Source organism: Hoplias malabaricus, chromosome 9, assembly GCF_029633855.1.
Source record: "Hoplias malabaricus isolate fHopMal1 chromosome 9, fHopMal1.hap1, whole genome shotgun sequence".
NCBI lineage: Eukaryota > Metazoa > Chordata > Actinopteri > Characiformes > Erythrinidae > Hoplias > Hoplias malabaricus.
This window is the reverse complement of record NC_089808.1, coordinates 4,970,097-4,983,787: the sequence shown is the minus strand read 5'-3', so window position 1 is coordinate 4,983,787 and position 13,691 is coordinate 4,970,097. Positions and strand designations below refer to the sequence as shown.

General features: G+C 40.0%; 1 protein-coding gene across 3 annotated transcripts in view; it reads left to right on the top strand.

The window, feature by feature from the left end:
• LOC136706781 (phosphofurin acidic cluster sorting protein 1-like) overlaps positions 1 to 13,691 on the top strand; it is a 67,048-nt gene that overhangs the window by 44,339 nt on the left and 9,018 nt on the right. For 2 of the 3 annotated variants that reach the window (XM_066680408.1, XM_066680410.1), the window contains exons 7-20: positions 280 to 357; positions 2,397 to 2,456; positions 2,785 to 2,945; positions 4,276 to 4,369; positions 7,153 to 7,236; positions 8,268 to 8,389; positions 8,483 to 8,615; positions 9,793 to 9,897; positions 10,713 to 10,819; positions 10,926 to 11,080; positions 11,550 to 11,660; positions 11,954 to 12,056; positions 12,709 to 12,751; positions 12,841 to 12,883. In XM_066680408.1, coding sequence (XP_066536505.1) covers positions 280 to 357; positions 2,397 to 2,456; positions 2,785 to 2,945; positions 4,276 to 4,369; positions 7,153 to 7,236; positions 8,268 to 8,389; positions 8,483 to 8,615; positions 9,793 to 9,897; positions 10,713 to 10,819; positions 10,926 to 11,080; positions 11,550 to 11,660; positions 11,954 to 12,056; positions 12,709 to 12,751; positions 12,841 to 12,883 — 1,399 coding nt within the window. The remainder of the gene's footprint in view (positions 1 to 279; positions 358 to 2,396; positions 2,457 to 2,784; positions 2,946 to 4,275; positions 4,370 to 7,152; positions 7,237 to 8,267; positions 8,390 to 8,482; positions 8,616 to 9,792; positions 9,898 to 10,712; positions 10,820 to 10,925; positions 11,081 to 11,549; positions 11,661 to 11,953; positions 12,057 to 12,708; positions 12,752 to 12,840; positions 12,884 to 13,691) is intronic. The other variant, XM_066680409.1, reaches the window with a different exon arrangement.

The window sequence follows — 13,691 nt, the reverse complement described above, 5'->3', positions numbered from 1 at the left end:
TTCCAGCTGGGAACAAACTGTTCTGGTTCCTGAATCAGTTTTTGTCGGTGGAAATGTGCTGAGCAGTTCCAAATTTAGTTTACAAACTGGAACTGTTCCGGTGGAAACAGAAATGTATAAACCTTTGTTCATTACAGGCTCTTTACAGGCTCGTCAGAAGCTCGACCAGCTGTTATATTGCTCAGCTCTGCTTTGACATACTGAACAAACATATGTTCATCAGCACTGCCTGTGTCGGACATGACCAAATTTAATGGTGTGTGTGTTTTTATGTTTCAGTACCTATACGATGAAGAGGATGAGGTGAGGAAGAAGAAACCACGACGCAAACTTGTATCTGGTGCCCCTATCACCAGAGTAAGTACATACACAACACACACACACACACACACACACACATTCGTCTTTAGGGCGGCTGAAGAGTGGAGGGTGATATTTTATGTTGAGGACACTGTGTCAGCATGCTGACATTCTCTTTTGGTTTGTTTGTGTAAGAATGGGTCTCAGTAGGAGTCTGTCTGACTCTGTTATTAATGGGTTACCGGGGACGATGCCTTACTTGACCTGTCATTGCTGATCCAAAACACACACACACACACACACACACTCTGTCTCTCTCTCTCTCTCTCTCTCTCATATATTGTCCACCATAACTGAACAGCTCAAAGCTGAAGCACAATAAATAAAATATTAAAGTGATCAGGTTTAAAAATCTGATATTCCTTTTTGTCTCTGTTCACTTTGTCACATTCAAGGGCACAGATGATTTATTATTTTTTTTTTTGGCTGAAATTTGACCTTTTTACATCAAATCTGGCAAACTTTCATATCTGATCCTGGACCAGAGCAGATACTTTTATGATTCATAGCCACAGTTTATACCTGTTTTCACTGTTTTTCAAACGGTGTGAAGGTTCTGTGATGAACAGAGCAGTATAAACGGTCCAGAATGACTTGACTAAAATCATTATGTATTAACATCAGTTTAAAAGTCGAGAATATTTTTCTTCTCTGTAAAGCGACTGCTTGAGAGACACAAGGTTTGATCAGAGAGAAAAAGAGGGGAGTAAGAGAGAAGAGTTTGTTTTGCAGACTTTATAAAAAAAAGCTGTTGTCAGCCTTTCATTGCAAAAAAATGTGCTTCCAGTTCTGATGTAAGTAGATGTTAGTATTTCACTTCTCCTTATTTTGCACGGTGCTGAGTAGGGCTTTTGTAAAGTTGCATTTTTCTGTTTGCTTAAACGAGAGATTAGTAAGATGTCTGCTTCAGCCAAAACATAAAAACTCATGGAGAGACACAATACAGAGGCATGATGTGTTGCAGCTTATATCCTCATTGTAACTTCTAACAGCATTTATCATCTAACGTTTTATTGTGAGTTTGCTGCCATATGACTCTGTGGATGAGGTGTTTTGCCTCTAGACGTTAAATACATTGCACAGGTGTATGACTCATTGTTTGTGATGGGAAACAGACACACACACACACACACACACACACACACAATTCCAAAAGCTGCATTGTTGTAATGTGCATGGACAACTTATGTGTAAAAGTGAAGCATGATAAATCAGATGCTGTTGTGAATGATACCATCACTCAGCATAAAATATCTCTCTCTCTCTCCCTCTCTCTTTCTCTCTCTCTCTCTCTCTCTCTCTCTCTCTCCTTTCTCACACACACACACAGACTAAGTCCATCTATCATTATCACTCACACTATCTTCAGTATACTTCACTCTTCATGACACGGTTTAACACTTCCAATGGATATGAATGAATACTAAGCTCCATTTAGCACCAAGGCTGCAGCACACACACACACACACACACACACACAGTATGTGCAGTGCTGAGAAATTGTGTACTCTAAACTTAAGTGAAGTAGGCTGCAAAACTCAGTGAAGCATGAGTTTGTAAGAAGCTATAAAACACTTAACTACCAAAGATGGTTAAGGTTTAAATCAAAAAATAAATTACTGAAAATTACAGAAGTCCAGAGAGGCCCTGGCAGTCTTAACTGAATTTGTTTTGTGCGGTTACCTTGAGACCACAACTTCTTTTTTTCTTGTCATTTCAAGATTACAGATGTTGTGTTCTCAGTGAAACAAAAGAGAAAACAATGAAGCTGTGATCTGAAGATGAGCTGAACTTTACAGAAGTCTTTAGATTTGTGCCATGTCTGATGTTGATTGGTCGAGACGTATTTGATGTCTATGTAAAAATGTATATTACATGTGTTCCATGTATGTTTTTCCGTACTTTCGCTCATTTTAAAAGACGAAATACAACGAAGAACCATATTGTCACATCTAATGTGTACAAACTGTTCCCTCTGCAGACGGAAATGTATTGGTAATTTAACCAAATGCACTGACTCTGTTTTCTTTCTGCAGCAACCCAACATTAAGCAGAAGTTTGTGGCACTGCTGAGGAGGTTTAAAGTTTCGGATGAGGTAACGGCTCTTCTTCTTTGTCATTCTATCCTGCTGTATCGGTGTTCTTCAGCTAAAGCCCCGCAGAGTCACACCCCTGAACATGTCGCTGCATTTCAGCATCATTCGTCATCCCTGGACCAACACCACTGTACACTTCATATTCAAATGCAAAATGTTTTTCTAAGCAACAGCATTAAAGAGCCATATTTAATTCCCCATAGATTACATTACATCATGTAAAAATTCTGAGAGGCATTACATACATTTAGCTTTTTGTCATGTGGTTGTCTAGAAAGTATGTAGAGACTTTGTTTACCTGTGATTAACTGTGTGTGTGTTTGTGTAGGTGGGCTTTGGTTTGGAGCATGTTTCTCGGGAGCAGATTCAAGAGGTGGAGGAGGATCTAGACGAGCTCTATGACAGTCTGGAGATGTACAACCCCAGTGATAGCGGTCCAGAGATGGAGGAGACTGACAGCATCCTAAGCACACCAAAGCCCAAACTCAGGTACACGCACACTACCTACTAGCACACTAGCAGTCAAAGATTGGTGTGTCCATTTTGTTGGGTTTTCATTGTATTCATCATAAAGCTGGCCTTTCCATTATTCAAATCCATTATGAATTGACCAATAGAGATGATTCAAAATTATTGGAAATGAAAAAATCTTTCCTTTAATTTCCATTAAAATATCAAAAATGTGTTTGATCCCCGTCTCTTAAAAAGTTACCATTTTGTAGCTGCACAGGTTTTGGAACATTACACTTGTGCAGACAGACACACAGACACAAAGAAGCTGAGGCAGACGGAGAGTAAAGTGTGCCCTCTGGTGGTATGAATGATTACTATGTCCTTGGCACAGTAACCTCTAGCACACACACCATCATTAACAAAATCACTATAATCAGTGAATAACTCAGTCTGTTTAGACCTGTATAATCAGTCTGAACCAAGTCCAGCCTAAACAGAAGCGCTCTGCATAATTTTAGACTCTGGATGTGAGCCTCTAAACAGAGCCTCTCTTGAGCATGTAAACACAACACTGTCCAGTATTCTCTAATCCTGAGCTTACAGCCAAGTCAGAGAAGCAGCTGGGTTTCACTCTGGAGCTGCTTTAAACCCAAAAAAGGTGTAGTTTGTTGAAAAATGGAATGTATGGAATGTGTCAAATGTACATGATCAGACAAGACACATTTGGCATCCAAAATAGAGCCGTGCCTTGGGACAGTGTAGTGGAGAGACAAACGCTGGAATACCAAACTATACTAATCAGAATCCTTTGTCTCAACTCATAATGGTACATTAACCCATTTAATGCCCTTCATTTAAAGCTGTATGACATAAATGTCCAAAAAAATAAAGGAAATTAAAAAAATAATAAATTAATTCTTCCATTATCTGTAACGCTTATCCAGTTCAGGGTCGCGGTGGGTCCAAAGCCTACCTTAAATCATTGGGCGCAAGGTGGGAATACACCCTGGAGGGGGCACCAGTCATTCACAGGGCAATACAGACACACACACTCACACCTATGGACACTGTTTCAGTCGCCAATCCACCTACCAACGTGTGTTTTTGGACTGTGGAAGGAAACCGGAGCACCCGGAGGAAACCCACGCGGACAAGGGGAGAACACACCAACTCCTCACAGACAGTCACCCGGAGGAAACCCACGCAGACACAGGGAGAACACACCACACTCCTCACAGACAGTCACCCAGAGCAGGAATCGAACCCACAACCTCCAGGTCCCTGGAGCTGTGTGACTGCGACACTACATGCTGCATCACCATGCCATGTGGTTTGGTGATAATTCAGTGTGTGTGTGTTTTCTCAGGCCGTTCTTCGAAGGGATGTCTCAGTCCAGCTCTCAGACAGAGATTGGGAGCCTAAACAGTAAAGGAAGCCTGACCAGAGACCCCTTCAGCCCGGTGAGCGTGTGTGTGTGTGTGTGTGTGTGTGTGTGTGTGTGTGTGTGTGTGTGTGTGTGTGTGTGTGTGTGTGTGTGTGTGTGTGTGTGTGTGTGTGAGCGAGCGAGAGAGAGTGAAGGGATAGGGAGAGAGTGAAGAATGGGTGGATTAGTGAAATATGAATAAAGATTTGAGGACGGGATGATGCGGTGCTGATGGAGGGATGAAGGAGGTGAGGGAGGAGGGTGGTAATTACACGTGGGAGCTTTTGCCAGTGCCAGTGGTTTCTTGTATAAGGATTAATCCTGAACTGAAAAGCTTCAGCTTGAATATAGAGCTGCTGTATTCACGCTCCACCAGTGAATGAATTCTCTCATAGCTACAGCACAGAACATTGTCACAATATCCCATTCAATCAAATGAGGATATTTAGTAAAACTACAAGTAAATGCATCTACATTTTGATTGTTTTTGTTTGTGGAGACCTGCCCATGCAGCATTTCATCTCAAATTAAGGCTATTAATAGGTGGATTGTCCCTTCTACTGCAGTAACAGTAGTATTGGTGATGATTTGATTGCACTACACAACAACAGTGAGGTCAGATTTTTATGTTGGATGATTACAATTTGATCACAGAGTCCACTCATCCAATAAAAATGTAAAAGTGCTCTGAACGCAGCTCCACATCTCAACAGCTCAGTGCTGGGGCTTTATACAGTTTATACCAATGCTCACCTATGAAAATACTTTGTAACATTTGTATTTTCAGTACAAAGTGGCTTACATTGCAATGTCTGTCCAGCCTAGTGAGATTTTGTATGAAAGAGTAAAGCACAGATTAATACCCACTGTTTCTCACCAGCAGTGTAAATCAGTTTAGCTCAGCGCAGGGAAAATGACCCTTCATGTTCAATCTGCTCACACCCCAGAGTGATGTGTTAGACATTGTTTTACTGAACTTTAGCCAAAACTCTGCCAGTGGTCAATACTCACTCGGCTAGTGTCCAGCACTGGCTCTTTTACCGTTAGAGAATATACTTATTTATCTAAACATCAGAGGCCCAAATGACCATGGTTTTCTGGATTTTCATTGTTTAATTATCATTTTACAATCGAATGAAACTGTTTGAAATTGCAGAAACCACAGGCTTCTCACTAAAATGTGTTACAGCACCTAAAAATCATCAGCAGAACCAAGATTTTTGCAAAGTCAAGAGTTTCAACACACATTGCATACTTCCCCTGTGGGCTCTTCCGCTGTTTGTTTATTTTGTTAGTGGGCTCTTCCACTGTTTGTTTATTTGATTAGTGGGCTCTTCCACTGTTTGTTTGTTTATTTGGTTAGTGGGCTCTTCCACAGTTTGTTTATTTGATTAGTGGGCTCTTCCACTGTTTGTTTGTTTATTTGGTTAGTGGGCTCTTCCACAGTTTGTTTATTTGATTAGTGGGCTCTTCCACTGTTTGTTTGTTTATTTGGTTAGTGGGCTCTTCCACAGTTTGTTTATTTGATTAGTGGGCTCTTCCACTGTTTGTTTGTTTATTTGGTTAGTGGGCTCTTCCACAGTTTGTTTATTTGATTAGTGGGCTCTTCCACTGTTTGTTTGTTTATTTGGTTAGTGGGCTCTTCCACAGTTTGTTTATTTGATTAGTGGGCTCTTCCACTGTTTGTTTGTTTATTTGGTTAGTGGGCTCTTCCACAGTTTGTTTATTTGATTAGTGGGCTCTTCCACTGTTTGTTTGTTTATTTGGTTAGTGGGCTCTTCCACAGTTTGTTTATTTGATTAGTGGGCTCTTCCACTGTTTGTTTGTTTATTTGGTTAGTGGGCTCTTCCACAGTTTGTTTATTTGATTAGTGGGCTCTTCCACTGTTTGTTTGTTTATTTGATTAGTGGGCTCTTCCACAGTTTGTTTATTTGATTAGTGGGCTCTTCCACTGTTTGTTTGTTTATTTGGTTAGTGGGCTCTTCCACTGTTTGTTTATTTTGTTAGTGGGCTCTTCCACTGTTTGTTTATTTGATTAGTGGGCTCTTCCATTGTTTGTTTGTTTGGTTAGTGGGCTCTTCCACTGTTTGTGTATTTGGTTAGTGGGCTCTTCCACTGTTTGTTTGTATTATTTCATTAGTGGGCTCTTCCACTGTTTGTTTATTTGGTTAGTGGGGTCTTCCACTGTTTGTTTATTTCGTTAGTGGGCTCTTCCACAGTTTGTGTATTTGATTAGTGGGCTCTTCCACAGTGTGTTTATTTGGTTAGTGGGCTCTTCCACTGTTTGTTTTTTGATTAGTGGGCTCTTCCACAGTTTGTTTATTTGGTTAGTGGGCTCTTCCACTATTTGTTTATTTGGTTAGTGGGCTCTTCCACTATTTGTTTATTTGGTTAGTGGGCTCTTCCACTATTTGTTTATTTGGTTAGTGGGCTCTTCCACTGTTTGTTTATTTGATTAGTGGGCTCTTCCACTATTTGTTTATTTCATTAGTGGGCTCTTCCACTATTTGTTTATTTCATTAGTGGGCTCTTCCACTGTTTGTTTATTTCATTAGTGGGCTCTTCCGTGGTTTGCTTATTTGATTTGGTTAAAATATTATTAATTGTGTGAGTAAAATTAATACAGAATAAAACAGTAACGTTTGATTATAAACATTGAATTAATATATTAAAATAAACAGTTTCATAATTAAAACAAACAAAGAAAAAAAGAGTAGGAGTCCTACAGTTTAAAAGCATAAAAACAGGGGGAAAAAAGTATATTTGGAGAAGGTGTGCCCTTGAGAGTTAACGCTGACTGTAGCTCCTGTGTTTTTCCAGCAGGGAGAGCAGCCGCCCTCTGATAAAATGAAACACTCCCGCAGCCGCAACCTGGAGGAGGCCCAGACTGAAACAGAGACACTGGTGAGACCCTGACCTATAACATGTGTCTGTAAATAATGGGGAATGATATGGCCAAATGTAACACCATTAAAAGGTAATAAAAGGTTTGCAAACAAGTGGGAATGGATTGATCTGCAGAACAGTAGTTTTATGTTTGAAGAGGTCTATAAACTCTATAACTATGTGTCTTTGTACTTATATGTACTTACATTTTTGTTGACATACCTAGTACATTTATTAAGTGGAGCTGCCACGGTTTATCACAAGACCAATGCACAGCAAATCCACTGTTAAATCACAAATAATACCCTTTTTATATTTTTTAAAATCACATTTCACACATTCCACATTGTGGTTCTGTTGAATTAAAGATAATACCAGCAGAAAAGCCCATTATTAATAATTAGATAAGAAAAATATTTAGTTGTTGCAAAATATGGGTTTATTTGAGACTATATTATTGAGAACTTCTGTTTCATAACAGTCAGGTAGAGCTAGGTTTACATTTCCTGTTCAATTTCCTGCTCTCAAAAGAACTCTCATATTATCTTTTAACACCCTGTCACTGGCCAAAACCAACACCACATTGTCACACTTTGTGACTAAACCTGCTCTGGGGAAAAGTGCATGTCTTGCTGTGAATAAATACAATTTTGTTCACAGTTCGTGCCCTTTGATCCTCAAAGCCCTTGTGTCCCGTGATGTCAGCCTGTAATTTCTGATATATTTCAAGTGTATGATGATGCAATACATAAGACTTCTTACTGCCCTTAAAAATATACATACATACATACACACACACACACACACACACACACACACACACACACACACACACACATACATACACATTCTTATATTTGTCATATGCTCCTTTACAAAGTGACATAGATTAATAATGTTCCAGTAAATGATTAATGTAGCATGAGGAGTCATGTCCAACCACTTCCCCTGGTGCAGTGTGGTGTTCCAGCCCAAGCTGGGAATCTAACCCTAGTCTGCATCAACCATCCATTCTCAATGTTACTGAACGTGTTTGTGTTTGTGTGTAGGAGGTGAACGATCAGGAGCTGTTTGCTGACGTTGCTCCTGCCATCACCGTGTCTGTGGCTGAGAAGCCCCGCACACCCTTGAAGAGCAGCAAGAGTGAAGTTCAATCCATGCCCTCACCCAGGTCTGAAGAGCGCAACATTCAGCCACACTATGTACCAATGCATCTCCATTATGATCATCATCATCATATAGACATTTGTGTGTATCTGTTCAGGTTGGATGGGGCACACACTCCACGACAGAAGCGCAGCACTCCAATGAAAGAGCGCCAGTTGTCCAAACCCCTCAGTGAGAGAACAAACAGCTCAGACAGTGAGAGATCACCTGAACTTGGACACAGCACACAGGTAACCATTCACGTACATTTATGTTTATGGCACGGCTAACGTAGTGGTGTTTTCCTACCAGAGCCTTTATTATATAATTTTACTCGTTAGAATAATTTAATTCATTACTTACCAACAGAATACAAACTGAATGTTTGTTATTTGTTATTGAAAACTAATTCACAGGGTGGGCCATTTATATGGATACACCTTAATAAAATGGAAATGGTTGGTGATATTTACTTCCTGTTTGTGGCACATTAGTACATGGGAGGGGGGAAACTTTTCAAGATGAGTGGTCACCATGGCGGCCATTTTGAAGTCGGCCATTTTGGATCCAACTTTTGTTCCAACTCATGTTTTCATGAGTTATTTACAAGTTTCTGCCCACTTATAAAATGTGTTCAAAGTGCTGCCCATTGTGTTGTATTGTCAATGCAACCCTCTTCTCCCACTGTTCACACACTGATAGCAACACCGCAGGAGAAATGCTAGCACAGACTTCCAGTATCCGTAGTTTCAGGATTCTGCACATCTCGTATATTCACAGCATAGACAATTGCCTTCAGATGACCCCAAACATAAAAGTCTAAGGGGGTCAGATCGGGAGACCTTGGGGGCTATTCAAATGGCCCACGATGACCAATGCACTTTCCAGGAAACTGTTCATCTAGGAATTCTCGGACCTGGCACCCATAATGTGGTGGTGCACCATCTTGTTGGAAAAACTCAAGGAACGTGCCAGCTTCAGTGTATAAAAAGGGAAACACATCATCATGTAGCAATTTCACATCCAGTGGCGGTTTCCACTGATGAAGAATGGACCCACTATCTTTGTATCCCATATACCACATCAAGATGTGCAGCACCTGAAACTACGGATACTGGAAGCCTTGCTAGCATTTCTCCTGCAATGTATCCATATAAATGGCCCACCCTGTATATTGAAATAAGCCACATCATGAAAACTAATGCTTCATATTTTCTCTTCGGTCCCCATTCCATTCCATTATATAATCTACCTTCTGCTGTTTTTCTTCATCAGTTCTCTCTCTACATCTCTCTCTCTCTCTTTCAGTCTCAGTGGAGCAGTTTTAGCTCAGCTAAATTAGGAATATTAATGCACTGTTTCATCTAGCTCTAAAGAATCAGCTGACTCATCCGAATCTAACTTTATCATCTATTTTTGTGTGTGTAGGTGCTCAGAAAAGCTGTGTATGATCAGTTGAATCAAATTTTGCTGTCTGAAGCTGCACTCCCTGAGAGCATTATCCTTGTCAATGGCACAGACTGGCAAGGCCAGGTATGTGTGTGTGTGTGGGTGTGTGTTTTTTAGTGATTATACTAAATGCACTTTAATGCACTCCTAATTATAGATGCATCCTAATGGACTGCAATACCATGGGGGACGACTAAACTGCTGGTGTGTTTACCTTAACTGTTTGGCTGTGTGTGTATTTTCATATATTTTCAAGACAAAAAATTAAGAATGTAGCAAACCAGATTAATAAAAAAGGAGTGATGTAAAGGACCCATCCCCATCAGGACATCTGTGTTTCAGCATTTCAAACTGAAATAGAAAACAAAATTATTTTGGTGACTCAGATTACGTTTAGGGTTTTGGATTAAAGTAAGACTTATTCAGAGACAGTATTTGAAACCCTCAGCAATTTTTTGAATGGAATTTTTATGATGCACTTAGCAGTAAATATCATTAAAACATAAAGAGCATTTTTTTTCACGTCCAAAAAAAGCTTCTGCTTTAACCCTTAGACCCCTGCTTTTTTATTAATTAATTAATTCTTAATTATGTGAAACAGACATATTTCGTGTTGTTTTGATTTCAGAAGATCTTTAGCTACTTAAATATGTAATCACATGATATTTGATATTTTCTAGAAATTCACCATGTTATTTCGGAATGTACAGCCTTTAAACCAAGTTATGAAGTCAGATATCTTTTCAGAAACTGTTCAATTAGAATCTGAGCTGAAAATATATAAAGCTGCCACTTTAGCGATAAGATTCGTCATGACACTGATAATATAGAGGATACAGAATGTGACCCTATGTCCTTACTTTCCTGACCTTACAAAACTTTGTGTGTGTGTGTTGTAGTATGTAACCGAGCAGTTGCATGTCCAGAAACACCCGGTGGTGTGTACGTGTTCAGCTGCAGAGATTCAGGCTGTGCTCTCCGCTGTTCTCAGTCGAATTCAGAAGTTGTGAGTCTCTCTCTCTCTCTAACGTTACATTACTTTACATTTTCGCTTGACTTAAAATGAACGATCCCTACCTGTCTCACTCTCTCTCTCTCTCTTCTCTTTATAGCTGTAACTGTAACTCGTCCATGCCAAGGCCAGTGAAGGTTGCAGTTGTAGGAGCTCAGAGTTACTTGGGAGCGATTCTGCAGTTTTTTGTCAGTCAGTTGGCTAATAAAACATCAGACTGGCTTAACCACATGCGCTTCCTCATAATTCCACTGGGTAAGCAGATAGTCAACAACAGGCCATGTCTTGATTGGTCTAAGGATCAAAGTAGTCTCATTGTTTTGGTATCTAACAACTCTTGTTTGTAAGAAGGACAGACATGAGGCAGGTACGACAGATTCAGACTTTTAAGCTTCTGTTATATGTTAGCTCCTCGGGTGCCGTGGCTAGGGCTGCCCAATGCTCCGGGCATGTGTGTTCACTGCCCCCTAGTGTTCAGTAATGTGTGTGTAAATGTGTGTTTCTCTGCACGGATTGGGTTAAATGCGGAGAACAAATTACTGTGTGTGCAGTCACAGTGGCCAATAAAGTGATTCAAATTCAAACTCTAATTAAAGGGTAGAATGGTGTACATTTTGTATTTACATTTAATTATGTGTCAGTACGATGATGCTGATAATTTTGAATGAGTTGGTATAACTATTTATTTTGTCTATTTTTATTCTTGTGTTTTCCCTCTGTCAAGGTTCCCATCCTGTTGCTAAGCACCTGGGTGCCCTTGACAACCGCTACAGTTCTGCCTTTCAGGATGGAGCCTGGAGGGAGATGTTCAGTCGCTCTGAACCACCACAGTCTGGTACACACACACACACACACGATTGCCCAAAAGAATTTTTCACAGCTTCTCTTTTTTAAATCTTTTACAAAGACAGATCACAAACACCACAGCATCCAAACTCATTATCTGAAATCCCACTAATTATTTTTCTGTGGCAATTGTGGAATAGAGAGAGAGCAGCTAAATGAGAAATCCCACTTTGTGAAATATCCCACATATATCCCCCCATTCAATTCTGACTAACATACTGAGAAATGTCCAAGTTTAAATCTCTCTCTCCCTCTCTCTCTCTCTCTCTCTTTATATGCTAGATCTACTGGATGTGGCTGGGCGAATATCTCAGTATATCAGTGGAGCTACACTTACCCACCAGCTGCCCATAGCTGAAGCCATGCTGACCTGTAAACACAGGACGTGAGTGGACCAACACCTGTCCTCCTTTATCCTCACTGAGATTATCAATCTATGTCTTTCTTGGATGTTGGAGCAGTTCTCTGAGGATTTTATTTAAGCCACAATACAATTTGTTGATGTTGGATGATTAATGCTGGATAACATGCTACTTCAGTTCCTCTCAGGGGCACCAGAACGCTCTCAGTCCATAGTACACATTTAGCTCATGCTTTGACATTGTGCATGATGATCATAGGATCAGCTACGGCTGTTTCATGGCGTCCCATTATATTGGCCAAGCTTTTGTATTGAGATTGTGCAAGTCATTTGTGCCGGTGTCAGCAATTGGTGACTCTTAAAAGCAGCAGAATGCAGTTATTAGAAAAGGGTGTTTAAATTCTTTAGGACATATATTGTGTATTTGAGTAAATTGTGGAAATACTAAGATGGCGCCAGTGCTTTTGGAACTCTGAGGTAATCTTAGCTAATCTTTAAAAAGCAAACAAATAAGTTATTACAAATATTTAATTATTAACTACAGCAGATGGACCGCTTTTAAAGCTTAGCCGATAATCCATAATAAAACAGACACTCTAACTGCCCATTATCTGGTACTCAATAACACTGTGTTATGTTGGTTATTTTATATATTTACTTCCTCTCTTTGTGACAGGCGGGATGAAGATTCCTATCAGAAGTTTATCCCTTTTATTGGCGTAAGTGACAATTAGATCATTTTTATGATGGGACATAATTGTACAGTAACTGATTTAGAATGTGTAATTCACTTTGAAATAATTTGCAGGTTGTAAAAGTGGGGTTGATTGAGCCAGGACAGTCATCTACAGGTTAGTGTTGTGCCAGTTTTTCCATTTGTAATTTGAAAATACAATGAACTTATATTTATTTGCAAACAAAACAGTACATTTCTAATTGTATATGATGTGGATAAATACATAAATTGTAAAGGAACATGTAACTATTGGTGATCTTTGGTTGGTGATATTAACTTCCTGTTTGTGGCACATTAGTAAATATGAGGGGGTAAACTTTTCAAGATGAGTGGTCACCATGGCGGCCATTTTGAAGTCGGCCATTTTGGATCCAACTTTTGTTTTTTCAATGGGAAGAGGGTCATGTGACACATCAAACGTATTGGGAATTTCACAAGAAAAACAATGGTGTTAACGTAACTTTATTATTTCATGAGTTATTTACAAGTTTCTGACCACTTATAAAATTTGTTCAAAGTGCTGCCCATTGTGTTGGATTGTCAATGCAACTCTCTTCTCCCACTCTTCACACACTGAGAGCAACACCGCAGGAGAAATGCTAGCACAGGCTTCCAGTATCCGTAGTTTCAGGTGCTGTACATCTCGTATATTCACAGCATAGACAATTGCCTTCAGATGACACCAAAGGTAAAAGTCTAAGGGGGTCAGATCGGGAGACCTTGGGGACTATTCAACTGGCCCACGACGACCAATCCACTTTCCAGGAAACTGTTCATCTAGGAATGCTCGGACCTGACACCCATAATGTGGTGGTGCACCATCTTGCTGGAAAAACTCAGGGAACGTGCCAGCTTCAGTGCATAAAGAGGAAAACACATCATCATGTAGCAATTTCACATCCAGTGGCCTCGAGGTTTCCACT